The sequence below is a fragment of the Parasteatoda tepidariorum genome, chromosome 2 (genome assembly GCF_982258835.1).
Source record: "Parasteatoda tepidariorum strain Cologne lab strain chromosome 2, Ptep-v5.0, whole genome shotgun sequence".
In the NCBI taxonomy this organism is placed as follows: Eukaryota; Metazoa; Arthropoda; class Arachnida; order Araneae; family Theridiidae; genus Parasteatoda; species Parasteatoda tepidariorum.
This window is the reverse complement of record NC_141756.1, coordinates 127,842,188-127,862,820: the sequence shown is the minus strand read 5'-3', so window position 1 is coordinate 127,862,820 and position 20,633 is coordinate 127,842,188. Positions and strand designations below refer to the sequence as shown.

At 28.5% G+C, this 20,633-nt stretch overlaps 1 protein-coding gene across 1 annotated transcript in view; it reads right to left on the bottom strand.

Moving 5' to 3' along the window:
- Positions 1 to 1,588: 1,588 nt before the first annotated feature.
- The window catches only part of LOC107442959 (inositol monophosphatase 1), a 20,264-nt gene continuing 1,219 nt past the window's right edge, over positions 1,589 to 20,633 (bottom strand). The window contains exons 2-8 of the mRNA XM_043052870.3: positions 20,358 to 20,491; positions 16,021 to 16,113; positions 11,097 to 11,142; positions 10,909 to 11,017; positions 9,083 to 9,188; positions 5,943 to 6,094; positions 1,589 to 1,898 (exon numbers count right to left, since the gene is read on the bottom strand). Coding sequence (XP_042908804.1) covers positions 1,789 to 1,898; positions 5,943 to 6,094; positions 9,083 to 9,188; positions 10,909 to 11,017; positions 11,097 to 11,142; positions 16,021 to 16,113; positions 20,358 to 20,491 — 750 coding nt within the window. The 3' untranslated portion in view covers positions 1,589 to 1,788. The remainder of the gene's footprint in view (positions 1,899 to 5,942; positions 6,095 to 9,082; positions 9,189 to 10,908; positions 11,018 to 11,096; positions 11,143 to 16,020; positions 16,114 to 20,357; positions 20,492 to 20,633) is intronic.

Here is a 20,633-nt window from a genome sequence, read left to right as displayed (position 1 = left end):
CCGTTATATTTACACATATTTAAATTGTACCATGTATTATATTACCAGGTACCCCAGAGGAAATAATTACAGGCTTATTAGGGGGTACACTTTGTTACCATGTATTTATATATATATAATAGTGTGCTGAAAGAGGAAATTCAATGCCAATATTCTGTATTAAAACATAGCCATACATCCAAACTTAATATTAACCCATAATATTCAAATTGAACCATGTATTATATTACTGGGTACTTGTGTATCCTACCAAAGGAAATAATTTAAGGCCTAATAGGGGGCCCACAATGTTTCCCTATAGGTTACTATGCATGTATATATATACTAGATATTAAAATGAGGAAATTCGAAGTTAATATTATGTATCACAACATGGCTCTATATCCCCCCTATATATTGACCCATAATATTAAAATTATACCACGTATTAGACTAGTGGGTACCGGTGTACCTCAATAGAAAAAATAATTATAGGCTGAATAGGGGGTACACAATACATCCCTATGTATGTATATACATAATAGCGTAAAAATGAGAAAATTCTAAGTCAATATTCTGCATTACTACACGGTCCTATACTTCCCCTTAATACTGATCAGTAATATTCAAACTATATCACGTATTATATAACCAGGTACTTGTGTATCCTACCAGAAAAAATAGTAATAGGGCCCACAATATGGCTCTATAGGTTAATATGTATGCATATATATAATAGCGTTCTATGTATAATATACATAACAATATATATATATATATATAATAGCGTAAATTATATATAAAAGTGGTCTTTATCCAAAAATTATTATTTTTCTTTTTGAAAGATCGAATAACAGCTAAAAATCGACGAAATTTCGAACACCGATGCTACGCATACGAATGACTCCGTATGTCCCCCCCCTATCTCTAATATTATTTATAATTTTCAAACTTGACCTGAAATTATAGTTTATTATACTAAACAATCGCACCAAAGGAATTTTTTATAGACAAATTAGGGGGCCCACAATGGACCAAAATAGCTTCTATTGAAAAACCGCAGGAAAGTTTTTTAGGCTTAATATTCGTGGCATCAGCGTGTGTGGCGTGGCATGGTCAGCATCGCCGAGGGGATGTTAGCAACGAACTTTGTAGTCTGAGGGGTCCAGAGTTCAATTCCGATCAAAGGTTAACTTTTTAAAATGAAAGAAATTTTTTTTATTATTTTTATTTCTTTTCTATATTTTGACGTGAATAAAGTGTCCCTTATCTAAAAACTATTATTTTTCTTTCGGAGCGAATAATAGCTGGAAATCAGATAAATATTCTGCTACGCATACGAATGATCTTCCCTAAATATTGACTTATATTTTTCAAACTCGGCCAGAAATTATACTTTAATATACTGTCTTTTACATCATTTATTTAATAAATTTTTTGCGTTTAGAATCTGCGTAACATTCAAAATTTCGGTGTCTTTTTTCTTGCAACAAACAAACTTGCAGCCCTAATCATGACTATTTAAAAAACATTTTAGATTTTAAAATTTTAAATTGTTTCAATATTAATTATTATTTTGTAAGTGTAATGGAAAAAATTGAACTAATTGTTCATTGATAGAAATAATCATTTATTTCAAAAAATGCATGTAAATAAATTATCTTATAATATCCATGCAGAAATATTACAAGGACGTTTATATTTTTACAACAAATTATAAAGTGACTGAAATTAAATTCTTAAAATTTAAAAAAAAATATAACAAATAATTAGTACTAAATATAGGTTGATAACTATTTCATTCAGTACTTATTCATCTCTAGGAAACTGTATATGCTTCAATTCTTTGGCAAGAACTTCTGCTAAAACTGGAGAGGATGAACAAAGAACTCTACGTGACATTAAATCCAAGGGTGCACCTAGAATTCAAAATTTATATTTTATTGCATTTAAAGTTGAACCTAGCTTTGCGCAGAATAAAACTACAGTGTGCACACAAACACACTGAATAACTTTTATTACTCACAAACTATTTGAATCAAAATTTTTATTTTGCCATTTAAAGTTTTTCGTTTTTTCGGTTAATGGCGGGCACTTGGGTCTATTTCCTATTGACCTTAGAAATGCCAGAATTGCTACTCTCTTGTTGTTGTTGACGGATGCCTGTTTAGGCAGAAGGGGTGCGATTGTTCTTGTTTTTAAGTGGCGCCATCTATGGCCGAGAATTCGACTTCTGCCACACCATAAGTCGCACCCGTTTATAGGGCGAACCCATTCATACATCCATTCATTCATGCACACATAGTAATTTTGACCTGAATCAGAGAACGATCGATCTCCAGTCCAGTACCCCCAGAGGTTTTGATTTGTTATGGGAAAATGGAGGAGTTTTGCGACTCGACAGCTTTAACGTGCATCAGTCACTTTACTACACGGGGAGCCTTCGGTCGGCGGGGTTCGAACCCACGAACTCTCGGACATGGGCCCAGCACCCTATCGACCAGGCTATCCAGGCCTGTTACTCTTTTATCGTTACCCAGTGAGCAACTATGGCTCAGTCACGGTGGTGGAGTAACTTCGCCCACGTCATACAACCACAAACCCGTGCCATTTAAAGTTACATCCTATAAAATTATGTAAACAATTACATGGGCAATTCCACGAAAGTGTCAACTTTTAAGTGAAATTTTTTTTTTATGAATTGCATATTTTAATTTTAAAAATATGTTCAAAAATAGCCAAAGTCTACATATTACTGTTTAATTTTTGATAATTTTAAGTTTTTTGAATCTGGCAGCATTCTAAAGTAATCACATGGCTGACAAGTGAATTCTTCACATTTGTGCTCAAATTGTTTTCTTGAAAAATACTTATAAAATAAAAGAAATGTATCTTTCTTTTGCAATATTTTGATAAAAATATGCATATAGTACAAAAGTTAAACATTTAAAACATAGCCTTTAAGTCATTTTAAGTTTAATATATTAAATAAAAGTAACTTTTTTTTGTGTCATTCCGTCACATGTTTTAGTATATTTTTTTAAATAGCAACTGCGTTTTTGAATGAAAATGTGTATATTTTGGAATATAAAGCAGATGTGGCATAAGAATCAATGAGAAATTGTAAAATTCCATGCATTTGATTATTAACTTCCAATAATTAGCGTGACGGAATGACACATCTTCGGCGATGGAATGACAAAACGAGTCCTTGAGAAGCTTAGTCAAGAACTAGGGAATTATTTTTTTTTCAATTAACCTAATGGCTAAAACAGCTGTTGAAAGACAGATAAAATGTTGAAAAGACCAAGATCCCCATGATATGATGAAGAAAAAAAACAGAGAAAGAAAGGCAGAGAAGAAAGCTTCCGCGACAAAAGTTGGACTTAAAAAACTCAGAAGTGCAAACGCTGTTGTGCAGAGATTGTGTAAACAAAGAAAAAATCAAATTCTACCAATCTCTTCACATACAAATAATTTAAATTCCCTATACAAATTCCTGCAGATTCTTGGTAAAGCCATAAAAAAAATGTACACTCACCATAAAAAAAAATTGTACACTCACTTCCAAAATCACCAATAGAGGTAAAAAAATTAATTTAGTCTTTATGTGAGCAGTATTTAACATCGAACTCAAAAGAAAAGTAATGTAACGTTGAAAAAGTAATGTTGATGAGCTGTTTAATTTGGTTAAAAAAATTTTACTGTCAAGATGATGTTAGTTACAAGCCCCCAAGTATGAAGGATTCAGTCATAATACAAACTCTGACAGAGTAACGAAGAGTGCAGATGCAATATATACTTATGGCCTTAAAAGAGGCTTTTCATAAAGAAGCATATATTGATGTAAAGTGTATCTTATCTCATTTTTGTTCTTATTCTCATTTTTGTTAAGTGTATTTCATTAATACCTCACAGCACATGCACCTATAAATACCATGTAATTGTGATGTTGTTCTAAAAGGCCAAACAAGATGTTGGCTGCTGTAAAACGGCCCATAATATGTAAAAGAATTTTATGATTTCATAAAGTCGAAGCAACAAATCGTTGAAGTTTTGTTTATGTCCAGCTATTCTATTTAAGAGAGGGCAAAAGAGAATGACTTCAGCTAGACACTTGCTACATTAGCATTGCCAGGAACAAGAGACCTGCACTTGATGCTCATGTAGTTGAGAAGCGAATCATCAAAATTGGAATGCTTTCTAATTTCAACCAAAACCAAGTGTATGATTTGAAAAGCCACTGTTTTGAAGAGGAAATGGAAAATATGATTGAGGAGTATGCGGTCGGCTCTTTAATCATTGTCCCATACTGCGAAAAAAAAGGCACATTTATATGCAGCGCAAATTACTTTGATAAACAAAGACGATTTAGATGTTAAAGTATTTAAAGAACATGGGACAAAAATTGATTTATGCATAAATTTCCTGAAAACGAAGATAAGATGTGACATTGGAAAGTTAGATATAAAACCTCTTCTGAGACAACCTAATTTTCAAATTGTTGAAATTTTAACTGATTCTTACGTAAATATTAATTCTGTTTATCTGTTACATTCAGTTTATCATTTACATATTAATAAAACATTTTTTAAATGAAGACTTTCTTTCACTAAACTTTTTGTCATTCCGTCACGGTCATTCCGTCACAGCAAATAGATGTTAATAACTGCTAGCCAACCTGAGGCTAATTTTCCCAATTCACAATTTACATTGCTTGCACATTATACTAAAAGTAAAAAATTGTTCAGGAAAATAATAGTTGCAAAATTCACAGAAACTACCAGTTCTAAGCGGCATGCCGAAAGCTTGGTTGCCAAAATGTCATTCCGTCACACAAGTGAAAAGTTCATAAAATTAAAAATAAAAAAAATACAAAATTCGTTTTTTTTAGTTTATGAATCACATTATACCAATAATAATGATATGCATGAGAAAAAATAATGTTTATTTGAAATTAGATGCATAGAAACTTCAATTAATTGTCATCATGCAAGTCAAAATGTCATTCCGTCACATATGGAATTGCCCACATACTTTACAAATAAAAAAAATTTTTGACCATTTTTAAATAAAATGCCAAAAAAAAAGCATAAAAAATTATTTTATGCAGGAACTTTAAAATATAAATTTTATATTTTAGCTTCAATTTGCATTAAAGGGCTGAATACAAATTATTAGGACTACATTTTAAAGGTTTGAGGGTCCATGAAAATGCTTGATCTACACTAATTATTTGACACCCTTCAAATCACTAAGATTTAGTGCCTCCAATCAAAAGTTTTTCAAGACGCAATATGTCAGAAATCAAACAAATTCCCTGCTACCATCATTAAAAAATTATGCAAAATCTTCTGAATCTTAATAAATTCTACTTCTTTTGATTATTTTTATGAAATATAATTTTTATCCTTCTTGACAGATAAACACTTTAACATGGCAGCAAATATGTAATCCAGTCTCAACAGAAATATTTTGCCTTTTCTAACTTCATATTTAAGTGAAGTCACTTTTTCAGCAGCATGTGTGGACATTGAGTTGGGAAATAGATTACTGGACGTGGAATCGCATGTTAGACTAAAATTGACCACAAGAGACTATGATGAACTGTCATCACAGTAAAAACAATATCATCCTTCTCACTGATGATAATAAACAAAACTTTTTATACCAAAAAAGAAAAATAAGAATATTTTTCAAAAAATACATCTCTATGAGTGGTACAAAGCTTTACAAAAAATTTAGAAAGGAAATTTAGGAATGAATCGGAGCAAGAAAGCTTTTTTTTTTTTTGTAGGAATATCTTTTCATGTAAACTATATATAAAAACAAGATAAAATTAAATTAAATTAAGAGCATAATACAGTCGCATGTATGGTATAAGGATAATGTTAGATATAGAACATCAAAATAAGGGAACAGGTAACTTGGTGGACACATAACATAAAACTAAATATACTTGCCAGTTGGATCAATGACAGTTCCACCAGCTTCTTCAACAATAATTTTTCCAGCTGCCATGTCCCAGCAATGGATAGAGTATTCGACATATGCATCCGCATGTCCGCTGGCTACTTCACACATGTTTAGAGCCGCTGACCCCATCATCCGAATGCTAGATTTAAATAATATAGAATTCACAAGACCCAAACAACAGTGTCTTTTTACATGAACAGTGTCTTTTTGCACATGGCAAAAATCGACATGGTAAAGGGAAAATTAGGCACTTTTTAAAAACATCCAATGAAAAATGCACCTTTAAGGGATTTTAAAAAACGAAAATAAGCACCTTTAAACACTTTTTAAAAATGCTACGCACCCTGTTAATTCTATAAAGGCAGAGAATACTAATAAAATTTTGCAACAAATAAGAAATAAGCTAGCAAATCTAAAAGCCAATTCTTAAAACGTATTTCTTTTCTTAAGTAAAAAAATATAAAAGCTTTATTTTTATATTTTCTATAAGAAATTTATTGCAAATAGTTTTTAAATTTTGTATGACTTTAAATTATTGACATGAAATAATTTTCTAGTGTTTAAAAAATTGCCCAAATATGTCAGGAATTTTTATTTTAACAAAAATTATTTTTAAACTTTCTTTATTTTTAAACTTTAACAAAAATTAGTTTTTCAAATTTTATTGTTGGCAGCACATAACAAGCATTGAGTTTATGAAATAGTCTTTTTTTAAAGTCTAAACAGCAATTTTGGCAATGGTTAGGTAAAAAGTGTAGGTTATTATTTATTAAACAACTATTACTTATCCAATATATTATTTATTAAATAATATGTTTGTATTCGAGTAAATTCAATAGTATGTTTTTTTAATGATATTTTCCTTAATTTTAGAATGAAAAAAAAAAAGGTTTTAGACAGGATTTTTAAAGCAATTTTCCAGTTAATTTAATGAAATTAATGTTAGTATCGAAAAGATTATTGAAAACTGTGACTTCAGCAATAATGGTGTTAAATGCTAAAAAATATTTTAGGTAATTTTAAAGTTAACCTATTGATAACTGAACACTAAAGTATAAACTGAATGTTCACAGACTATAACTAAACTGTTATTAAGCTTGAAATTTAAAAAAAACTTAAAATAACAGTTGTTGCACATTTTTATAATAAGGAAGAAAAAAAATCTCTTTTCTTTGTAAACCATTTATGTTTGTTACATTATTTATTTATAACTATACACCATTTTTTATTTTTACATTATTGATTTCATATTCATGTCTAAAATAATATTTCAGTCTGCTGAAATTTATATTTCACACCCTCAAGGCTTTGATTATTTTGAATTAATAGAATGTCCCTTTCAGCACTCTTAATTTCATCTATCAAAATATTAAACTGAGACATATATTTTCATACATTGCTAGTACTTAACTAGTAAGTATCTCATTAAGTTTTTCAGTAGCAGTTCTCCATTTGATCATAAATCTTATTTTAGTTTTACTCTACAGAATAAAAAACAGAAGAAAAACATTACAAAACATGGATATTATATATTTTTCTATGCACAATATTACTATCGCCATCGATCATTGCAAAAACTTGGCTAATAATTCAAAAATGTATATTAATTCTTTTTTCCATTGGTCAGTATAAACCACCCATAAAATGGTTGCCAATAAAGAGCAGTAACACCCCTTTTTTTTAAAAAAAAAAAGTGTTTATTTTATGAAATAAAACGTGCTAATTAAGAAATTTTTGCTCATTTCAACTCATTATTTCTCAAAACATTTAAATCTTCTAACATTGTTTCATTCTTTTTTTAAAACTTTTTATACAGATTTGAGGATTTTATAATCTTGCGTCAATCAATATCAGCTCCTAAATTGTATTATTTATATAATATTAAAAAAACTTTTTATTTTTAAAATATTTAAAGTTGAATTGAAATAAAGAATAAATATGAATTAAGAATGCAATTAGCGAAAAATATTAAATTCCAAACAATAAGAATATCTGAATCATGTTAATCTATTATGTTATCTATGAATCATGTTATCTATGTATAATCTAAAATGAAAGTAGTGCGTAAAGACAAAAAACAAATCATACTACGAGAATTAATACGTTTAAGTGGCCTGGTATTCATTGAGTTCGTAAAATGTCAATTTTCCAGAGCATACAATAAAATTCCGGAGATTATGCACGTTCCTTTTCTCCCTCTTAGTTATAGAATGTTGTGATCAACCTGTTTCCTTCATTGTGTATAAAACACAAATTTTCTGTGACAGCAAAGAGGATTAAGCCTTATGGATGGTCGTTTATACACTAGGAAGTACTGCAGTTGCTCTTTACAGCCAATACTTCCGGGTTACTGTTTCACGTGTATTTTGTTGCCATTTGGCTCAGAACATATTCATTGTGTTTTGAGATTCTTTTGAATAGTAGCTCTTGAAAAAGCTGTATTTATTTATTTATCACTTGTGCTTACAATGAATTCTAAGTCTAAATACCACATGCAATAACTAATAAAGATGTCGTTACATAATAAGAAAAATAGTGAAAAGACAGTACGCTTATATCATTTTATTAATGTTAAAATTATAAAGGGTATATAATTTTAACATTACTTGTGAAATAGTAGTGTTCAGTAGAAGTAACACATGGTTTGATTAATAATAAATAAGTAAACATGAAAAAAAAAATAAGTCCCTTTAAAAAAGAATCGTTATAAAACACTTCATGCCATTTCAATAATATATGCCAATTTTCAAATTTAAACCTGAATTATAATTTATAAACTTAATATTGTTGCTTGAACAATATGCTAACACTAATGTAAGATGGTGCACAGCTTGCTAACTAAAACAAATTTTCACTTCAAACTCAGCAGAATTACGTAATATCTTATGACATAAGGCAGGTTGGAGATCAGAAATTATCTAATTCATTTCTTTGATTGAAAACAAAATTATCCGGTTGATATTACCTCACAAAATAAGCTGTAATAAGCAGCTGAGATTGTTATTTCCATTGTTGTTTACAATTAGATTGAAAACACCATCCATAAATGTTTTTCTTAAATTTATTTTTCTTAAAAAATGCTAAATGTTTCTATTTTTTTTTTTTTAAGAAATTGTTTATTTTATACCCATGTGCCTTTTCCATAAAAAGATGCAAGTTTTGAAAAATTTGTTCTTTGCTTTCAGGACTTCTGTCAGATCCAAATTCACTTAATATTAAGGCTTGTGATAAATCTAACAAATAAACAGAGAAAATTATTAGCAGAAATTCTAATACATTAAAATTTTAAGGTTTCATACCAAAATTCATTGATTTAAATCAACTGACTTTTAAAAAAATATATATATAATAAACAATGGTTTGAAGCAAATGAACTTCTACGGAGATCATTAGTTTCAACATTCACAAAGCACTTTAGTATAAGAGAATCTTAATTTTTTTGTAATTTTTTTTTTACTATTATTGATTTTCTTAGTTTTAAGTTTTCTTAGATTCTAAGATTTTTAAGATTTTCTGAGTTCTTAGTAGCAAGAAATGTAGTAAAATAGAGACATTGTTCAGAAGGATTAGTAAGTACTGTGTCGAGAAACTGCGACGAACAATCTAACTTTAAAATTTTAACTGTAACTGTAGCGAGGCGGAAGTTTTGTAAACAGAAGGGGAATAATCGCCTCAGAGAGAAGAGGTTGATATGTAATGCTCATTTCAAAAAAGCTTAATGTTTCGTTATCAATTATGTTTCTTGTTACGTTTTGTGTTAAATATTAAATGTTTTAAAAGGAAATAGTTAACTCCTTTAATGGCAGAACTTGTTACTTTTTATTATTGACATCTTTTTATTTTTACAAGAGTAGCGATCCTTTTTAAAGCGAAAGAAAAGCTTTCCATCTTCTCACCGGGAAAATTGAAGAACAACAGAAATTGCAGGTAAGGTAATTTTGCCTTTACCTTTAATTAAGAATTATTATTGAATTTAATTGAGTTGATTGATAAGGAATTTATTACATACTGCTATCTTTTCAAATTCATGACTTTCCATGACTCATTCCAAGAATTTTTCATGACTTCCCAAGTTACTATTTTCTCCGACAAAAACACAACAATAGATTTAAAAAAGCATTATAATAACATTAACTGAAATGATAGTTATAACCAAAACTGATATACTCTGCATCTTCATATTTATAGATTTTAAATTTAAAAAATAGAGTGAAGAAAGAGTTGAAGCAATAAAATAGTTGAAAATAATACAAAAGCAAATTTTTTTTCTTTTTTTCTGCAGAATTATATTCAAAAGATACTTTTCTTGTTCATCGGAAAGGAAAGAAGTGCTCCTAATTTTTCTGTATAAAAAAAATTCACCAATGAATGGCTTGCTTCAGCTGGATATTTAAATTGATGAAATGAAAAAAAAATTATAAAAAATTCGGAAACAACCGAAGTTTAAATGATAATTCGCTCTAGAAATGATGTTTTTTTTTTCTTTCCACTTTTCAAAAGAACACCACAATTTTTAAAGAACACGATAAAATATTTTATATTTTAATGAAATATGACTGTGAGTGGGGATTTTGTTACTAATTCAGATATTCGGAACACCATGAAATTGGAGGGGTGGGGGGATTCCATTTTGAAAAATAGATTTTTCGGCGACTTAAATCCATAGCTTTCCATGATTTTTCTTTTTTCTTCAAATAGCTAAATTCACAACATTTCATGACAAATTTTGTTCAATAACGAGATTCGTGATTTTCCAAGTGCTCAGATACCCTGTAAGTATATTTTATCTATTAATGAAATGTCACTTTAAAAGGTTTTATTATACTCATTCATTTAAAATATCGAAAAACTACAGTTAAACGCGTGAATACAAATAGTTTAGAGCAGGTCAATGGCAATAGAATTACAGATACTTTAAAAAAGCAAATAAAAAAAAATGGAATCCATCTTTACCCTCAGTTCCAGATACTTGAAGTCTCTCTCCATTGCAGAATGATCCTTTCCCTTTTACACCCGTGAACATTTTATCTAACACAGGATTATAGACAATGCCCAAAACAATCTGAATAACAAAAATAAATACATTTAAAAGTAATCAAAGAGGAGTTAAAAATATAATAAAAATTATGAAGAAACTTAACCTCTTTCTCCAAACTCAATCCAATGGATACTGCAGTGTAAGGAAAACTACAAAGAAACGTGATTTATCTTAAAAAGAAATAAATTCTTTAAAAAGGCATAAATTTCAACATCCTTGCCAAATCAAACTTTACAGAACTGTTGCAAACTATAAATAATCAAATAACTATCAATCTTTATACACATCTTCTGATAGTTGGAAACTGGTATGTACTTAATATTTAAATTCATCCTCATAAATATAAAAACAATTATCGTCAAGTATTGCCACACTATATTTCATTCAGCCAATGGCTTTATAAATACTTTAAGAAAGAAAATTTATTCTGTAGCCCAATATTTAGATACATATTTTCAAAAGGAGACACATTTACATACACAGGGGTGATTGTGAGCCCAAGACAAAATTCCGGAAAATTTCTTGAGTTAAAAAAAAAAAATAGTTTAAGTTGAAAAAAATTTAAACAAGGTTTTTTTTTCCCTTTTTCTCAATATTTCTTAGTTTGCTTAAAATATATTTAAAATTTTACCCATACCACTGATGACCTGGAGAAGTAATTAAAATTTACAAATATGTCTTTCTTTCTTGAGTTTATGATTATAACAACTATTTACTGATAAAAAATTAATATTAATCATGAATATAAGCTTATAAAGTATCTCTCTAGCTCTCCCTTACAAACAAATAAAATAAACTGTGTTTTTAAGTTCCACCTTTGAAAAGTTGATTACCGGAAACTTCTGTGATCAATGATTTTTTTAAACGTCTGGACCTTCGATCTCTGGAAACTTCTGGATCACTGTTAGCAAAAATTCCGGAAATTCGGATTTTTTCCGGAGCACAATCAGCCTAGCATACAATTGCCTAATATTTTAGTGCCATCTCAGACAAATATATATATATATATATATATAAATATATATATATATATGCGTGAGTGTATTAATAAACATTATGGGAACAAAAAATTAATTTTTACAGAAAAATTAAGTATTTCGCTGAATTTCAAAGACTGGAATGGGAATTTATTTATCATAATTTATGTTAGACAAATTCTGGTGACAAGTTTAAATTTTTCAAGAAAAGCATAGATTTAATAATATTCAGTTAATAAAAAGGTTTACTGCATAAATGGTATAAATAATGACATTATTATTCAATTCATTATCAAATCAAAAAATTTCAAAATTATAAAGTAAAGGAAAACAAGCTGTTTCTAAATTACTAGATATTCAACTAAAACTGCTGATCTGTTAGTTACCCTACTAAATTGTAACCCCAGTAGTTGAATTTGCAAAATAAGTCTGCATCTTCTTAAATCCAAATTTATCTGCAAGCTTAACGCAGTCAGATAAAGATTCCGAATATGTAAAAACTTCAAGATGCTTAAATTCAAGTTGAACTTTATTATACAATGAAACCTCCATGGCAGAGTTGCAGCGACAGGGCGACATTGTCGCAGAACGTTTCAGAGTTCTTGCAGAAAGATTTTTCTTTTGAAAAGTTAAAAAAAAAATTTCATTTCGACAGAAATTTACACGTAATATTTGAATCATGAATTTAGATAATCACTTTTTGACACGCTCAATTTAAGCTCATAGTATCCTAAATTGATGTAATCTAACTGATCTATTGCTGTAAGTATAGAAACCGATGTATCATTATTGTTACAACATATATGTTTCTTATTATTAATAGTATCTTGCAGAAAGATATTAGTGCTAGAGAGTTTTGTCGCAGATAGTTCGAAAAAATTCTGCCACAAGGAATGACACTAAAAAAGTTGGAATAAATTCATATACAGATAAGCCTGTAATCAAGTAATTGAAAGAAAAAAAAGACATTTTGTTTTTTGGAATGTTCTCTCATTCAGCTTTTTCAAAATAACAATGCAATGCAATAGTTGGCAAAGTAAATTAAACAAAAGTATTAGAATAATCTCATTTATCATTTATAAAAGAATTTAAAAAGGCAATCATTCACAGAATTGAAATCGAATAAAAGCAAAAACAGGGCTTTGATGCTCAAAATTGATGGTTTAATCATATTAAATTTCAGATTTGTAAGTCAAACCAAACTCTTTCTTTTAATATATGCATTGACATGAGAAGCAATATAGTTTCATTACAGGTTAATGCTCAATTTAGAATACAATATACAAGCTAGTAAATAAGTATAATGTAAATTCAAATTCTACAAAAATTGCATAATTTGAGGCATAAAATAAAATGTGGGAATAAATAGAAAATAAAAGAGCTAAAAAAATAACAGCAGAAAAAACAACTTTAAAAATTGATAAGTGTAAGGCAGAATATGTTAATGAAAGAACCAATATATTAATCAAAGAACATGCTTTATTCCCCTTGCCTATAGCCCCCTCCCACACATACCCTTGCCTCTGTATAATGTTCTACCCTGCATGCTCTAATTCTAGATGATAAAAGAACTTTTTGTTTTAAAAAAGTGAACTGAAAAATTGTTCCTATCAACTATAGTGATGCTGAAAAATTAAAGACTTTTAAAAGCCTTGTACCAAAATTAAGTTCTTTTGAGGGTCCTTATTTTCTAAAATAAAAATTGAGCAGTTTTTAAGGACTTAAGGATTGTGGGAACCCTGTTTTTTTATTTACCCTGTGCAAAGAATGGGTATTCAGCTAGTATGCTTTATAATTTAAACAGTAAATTAATAACTAAAATACAGTGAAAAAAGAGCTGCACTTTTTGATTAGAAAATATGTTTGCAGTAAATATTTGATTTGAATATTTGCAGTAAATTTTGTTTTAATGAAATCTAGGATTTATTTTCAAATCTAGTTGACATATTCAAAATATGCGTTAAATGTATAATAAAATATTTTTACGGAGGTTTATAATGGGGAATCATAATAATTGATCTAACTATAACAATGTTGTTACTAAAGTACTCAAGCATCTTGGTTTTCAAATCAAGATTCATAACTAACAAACAAGAACTTTTTCTTTTATTTAACCTCTTAAAGCACGAGTTTTTTCTCGAGAAAATGGCAAAAAATCATTGAGTTTTTTCTTTTTTTTTTGCAGAAAATTAATATATAGGTATGCGTAAGTTATTTTTCGCAATTTCAGTTGTGGGGGGGGGGGAGGACTAGGGTTTGAGTAAAAGTTCATAAAAAAATCACTGTACAAACAAAGTTTAAACAATTTGACTACTGGTTTATTTTAAATTTCAAAACATTAAAACCAAACCATATCAACGGGAGAGTTCATCGCTGAAACTTTCTGATAAATTAGTACGTTCATTAATCATCCAGAGTCACTCATTATCCGATAAATTTTTCAAAACAAGACACAAAATGCAAATGGTTTTCACAAGAAAAATATTGCATCTATGGTAAATAAATTTAATATAATCTAGTCAATTCATTTTCACTAGAACGGATCTCAGATAGGCATTAGAAATAAAATAACGTGAGATACAAGATTGCCCGTGTGAGCCGTTGCTGGTAACTTTTGCTAGTGTCGGACATGAGTAAATGCTTTAAGGGGTTAAACATAATTTTAAGTAACAAAAATGTAAATGAAATATATTCCTTAAACCAAGCAGGTGATTGCATGAAAAAAAAGAGATTAAATAAAAAGTATGTGTGTTGAAAATAATTAAGAATATTTGTGTACTTTAAATACATTAACTAACAATATTGTTGTTTTTTAAATCAATACTTTACTTTAACTTACAGGAACTTTTTGTAAGGAAAATAAATTTATTTCTAATAGACAAGCTGGAAAGAAAATACAGCACTTAAAGAATTTTAAAATTATGGTGGGATAATGGATTGTTGATATGATAAGGATTTAACTTAATAAGATTAAATAAAAAAAATCTTAATATAAAATAAAATAACAAAATTTATTAATAAAATAAATTAAATAAATCCATTTATATAATAATATATTGGGTGTACAAATTAGTTCGGTCTGTTTCTTTGTGATCAAAAATGCATTTACTTCAGAACAAAATAAATTAACAGATTAATCAAAGTATTGTCCATCGCTGGCTTCTACTTTTTTCTACCACTCAGGCAATTTTCGAATTCCATCGCGAAAAAAATATCTCGTCTTTCAAGGCGATCCTAGATAGGAGCCAATTTTTGATTTCTGCGAAAGAAGTGAACTGGTGACCTGCCAAACCGTGCTGCATCCGTCTGAACAACCAGTAATCAGACGGAGCAATGTCCAGCAAATACAGCGGGTGAGGTAAAAGAATACCTTTGTCATGTCTTTGCTCGTATTCCGGCCGTTTTTCTCGCAATGCACGGCTCAAACGAATTAATTGTAGCCTATACCGATCTCCCGTAATGGAATCACCAGGTTGTACCAGCTCATAGTATACAAAACTATTCACCATTCTTGAAACGTCGAAACCCTTCCATACATGATTTATCAGTTGGAGCATTGTCACCATAAACAAGAATTTGATGTGCTTCAGCTGCACTTTTCTTCCAATTAAAGCAAAACATAAAACCTCCTGCAAATGGTGCTTCGTTACCACAAAATCTGGCATATTCAACAAAGTAAAAAACAGGGTTTTTGTATGAAACTCAAAGCAACATAAACTGAATATTATTGACAGATGTTTAACCTTCCTGAAACCACCGAAACCAGTCGTCACTACGAAACATTCATAACAGCAGAGCCATCTCTTAAAAACGGCCCGAACTAATTTGTACTCCCAAAAACTTAATCTTATAAAAACTTAACACAGCATAAAACTTAACAAAAAATAAGCGATTATAAGTGAACAGTACTACTTTTAGCAAAATAGTTATTTTTTAATTTCAGAATATTATGCTGGGTGATATTTTTGTTGAATCCACAGAAACAAAAAATTAGATGATGATTAAAAGAAAAGTCATACAGTGTCTTAAAATATGAAAAATAGTTCTTACCGATGCACAAAATTCATTGTGCCATCCACAGGATCTATAATCCATGTTGGTGAATCAGTAAGGTGGCAGCCAGTAGTCTCCTCCCCTATAAAACTAAAAATTCAAACAGTTATAACAAGTGTTGACAAGATATGCTTATTAGCAAATTTATCTAATGAATATACCTATGAATATACCAGGCTATAGAACCCATATATAAAAATATTTCACAAGTTTCATAAAGCTTTGAACCTTGTGTTGCTCGAATTAATAAAAGAGTTACATTATCAATTGAGTTATTCGAATGACCAAAAAATATTACCCTTCGAGATTATTTTATTATTTAAAAAAAATATGTTCCATACATTTTACAATAATTTTTAACATGATGTAAATTCAGATTAAGATATTCAAATTTCAAACTTGAGTAATAATTTTTTACATGTTTGATTCATGACGATTTAATCATCACAACGACGATGATCATAATTTCATTTCTTTTAATGACAGGTATTTATAATTTTTGCACACTTCCATGTAGTTTTCAAAGTTGAAAGTTGTAATGACTCACGGATTCAAAATTTTAGTTGTTTCTTTTCATTTTCAGTCCATTCCATTGTTACGCCACATTATTTTGTGATCCCTTTAACAGCTATACAATTTTTAAATTCTGATACTTTTAATGAGTACAATGTTATTATGACATGAGATTTTCAGTGATCATTATTTGTGTTCTCATAAACATTGAAAAATAATGAGTAACGACCCTTTGTTAACAACTTATTTGAATATCCCTTTGGGATGTATTAACAAACTCCTAATTTGTCCGAACTTATAAAAAAAAACGTCCACACTTGTTCTTTACATATAACAAAGTAGCATCAAGACCAGCTCTATAGAAATACAATATATAAATAAATGTTACAATAAAATGGCATTGTGCATTATCATTACATCTAATAAATTTAAACTATCCGATAATCACAGGGGTAATTGGGAACCCAACTCAAAAATCCTGAAAATCTTTTAAGTGAAATCATTAATGACACATTTCAAAACATGAAATTCTAAAGAAATTGTATGCAGCATAATTTAAATGGATGATTATGTATAAGTTTACTTTTATGTCTAATCACGTTTATTATTCTACCAGAAAAATATTTACAAATGAAAGAGATGCCAGGAATAAATTCTAGTTGTAATATTTCTAAATATACAAGAATTTTTATACATAAATGTGACAGATGATTTATTGAAACTTCTAGACCTCGGGTTTTCGAAAACTTCCAGATCGTGGTTAGCAAGATCCGGATTTTTTTTCGGAGCACAATCATCTCTGTAATCATTGATGTGGATTTCTTCTTACAGTTATTGTTGAAATTTTTATTTCATTATAACAAGAAAAGTGCTGGCAGCTAAGAAACAAGTATGATTTGTTTAATATAATATCAAGTCTAATCTATAATACTAACAGCTAAGGATTTGATCTAAACAAAATAAAATAAACAATGGAGTTTTATGTATAATTCTAAAAATGAACAACATGATATTTAATTCAGCAAAACTGGCAAAATATTGAAATCGTTTAAAATACATTAATTCGTCAAATTCAAAAAAGTAAGGTAAAAAAAACCGTAATCTTTGTTGTATATGAGGACGAAATTCATTTGCGTCAATAAAAAAATATTATTTCGTTGCTAATATTTTTGCAACATGTTATTCTTTTTACCAATATAAAAATGATTTAAGGATTTTGTACCTAATCACTCTAGTTAATAACTATAATAATTAATTAAGCACTTGATAAATAAATGTAAAAAAATTAATAAATTTACAGTTAAGATTAAAACATTATTTTTCATTATCCAGTGAACCAAATAACTTGCTGATAGGCAAATTTCGTCAAATACTGAACAGAAATAGAATATTCGGGGATATAAAACAAACTAAAGGAGAATATTTAACAATCGTAGTGTCCATCAAATAATGTAAAACATATGCATTTTTTTGGTAACCCTTCAGGTTAGAATTCTGCCATGCAATAGAAAAATCATTGTAAGCGATAAAATTTCAAAGTTGAGACTTTCATATATCTAACACAAGAATTAAGAAAATAGTTATCTCAAAATCTATTTTGAATGACGCAGCAGGATATAAGACACTAAAATTTTTAAAATTTAGTTACCTCCAAACTAATTAAATTTTTCTTGTTTTTTTTTAAAAAAGGTTTTCATTTTTAGAAACGTAAAAAAAAAACCTAACATCTAATAGTTTTTGACAGTGAGAAGGAGAAAATAAATGTGGCAGTATTTTGTTTTAAATATAGTAGACAATCATAAGTTAAGACTCCTCGAATGCGTGTTTCATTTCGAAATTAAGCAGTTGTAATAAATAATATAGTATAAAAAATATCGCATGTAAAAACTATAGAGAAATCAATATAAATAACTGCTAAACATTCTTTAGAATTATTTCCATAAAAAGTAAATACTCAAATGCATGATTTAAATTTTCTATACTATTTTAAATATATTGTGATACAGTATAGGACCCGAAATCCGGCACTCACGGACAAATTAATCTTCCTTAATCTTAATGTTTAATCTTCCGCACAAGATCATTGTTCTAATTTTTTCTTTACGTAACATTTTGTTTCAACAAAAGATGATCACCTCACAAGAAAAAAAAAAAAAAAAAAGAAAGAAAGCTAACAAGGAACTGCAAAAAAAAGTAACAATTAATGCTAAGAAACTAACAATGAATAACTATAAAAAAGAAGCAAACTAAGAAGAATAAAAAGAAAAAGTTAACAATTAACAAAAAAAGTAACAGTTAATAACAAATAAAAAGATAAATAAATCGAATAAAAAAAAAGCAAAAGGGATAGAATTCATTTTGTACACCACATAGTAGTTTCAATGTCAACAGGGTGTGGACAATTTATGGTCAAACAGGACAGGCTCCAACTTGCATTTCCTTATTTTGTTCATAAGAAATGCAGATGTTTTTACTTTTCAATTTCACTCATTTTTTTTCATGCTTTTTTTATTTTCAAAAGATAAAATATAGTTACTTCAAGAGAAAAAAATTCCAGATCAAAAGAGAATATGACTGATTTTTTTTTCCTCATATAATAAAAATTTCTTTAGAAAAAAAAATAATAATTAGGTTGGATTAAGTGCCGGAAATTGAATTAACACCATGAAATTGGGGGGGGGGGAAGGATTCCATTTTAGAAATAAAATTCTTCGGTGACCTAAATCCATGACTTTCCATGATTTTTCTTTTTAAAAAATAGTTAAAATCATGACATTTCATGACAAATTTTGTTCAATACCGAAATTCATCACTTTCCAGGTGCGCAGATACCCTGTAAATAGATACCTGAAATTATGCATATTTTTCTATCGCTTATAAACAAAAATTTAAAAAACTAGATGATGGTGTTATAGTGACTCATTTTATTTGTGTTTTCTAAAAGATAGTGAAAGAATGAAATGCTGAATAGTGAAAAATTTTGATGAGGTCACAGTGATATCCCCTTAGTAGAAAAAATTACAGCAGGGCTAAAATGAGATACCTAAAGTATTCATCAAAAATTATTATGAAAAAGCAAACATACTTATTTTTGGTAATTCCTGAAAGTTGCGGTGATCCCTTCAGAGGGACAAAGTGATGTGAATTATACAAATTATTCTATTAATATTGATTACATACATTCAAGTAGACAGTCTGAACATTCATCTCTGCAACACTTTTGTCATATACTAAATTACTCAGAAATGTGTGAATGACATTTGAACTATATTTATTTATTTTTTTAATAATTAATGAACAAAATGTATCTGATGCATATTTTTTTCAACTCCTGGTTAATATTTTTTACGAAATATATTATTAAATAATAAATGTTTTAATAAGAAATATTTCTTAAGGATGCAAAATTTGACAAATTGAGAAAATAACCGTTATTCGTTGCACTCTGTCTAGTAACCTGTTAAGTGCAATATGTTCTTGCTTATTGCTCTTCTAGACTACAGCTTGTTTAGTCAATGACTTGTGATTTCTATGTGTATTAAGTTCCACTTAAATTCGAATGCTAGAAATGCTGCCTTTAATTTGTACACTGCCAGAAAAAATGGGAGAAAAAAAGTAAAGGCAAAAAACAAAATGTCTTTTTTTTTTTCAATTACTTGATTACATTTTTGCATTATAAAGTTCAAGTTTTAATGCAAATGTATTAAAAATGTACTAAACTAAACAATTTCTAAAATTATATTAAAACATGGTTAAAGAAATAGGCTTTCTTTCAGTTTTACTTTCAGTGACAATAAAAATGTAAAAAAAAGATGACATACCAATGGTCTGGGAAATGACTTTTAAAATTAGTGATTAAGAATTCTTCAACTTCTTTGTCTGTTTCAGTCACTAAATCTACGTTTGAAATCTTGGTTTTAATATTTTTCCTTTTATTGATGGCAGCTCTAATAATCTGCATTAAGAAATTATACATTTCATCATGAGAACTCAAAGAAAATAAAATTTCATGCATATCAATTTAATTAAACATAAACTAGTTATATCCAGCTTAAATTTAAAAAAATTGTTTCATTAAAATAAAAAAATTATGTACA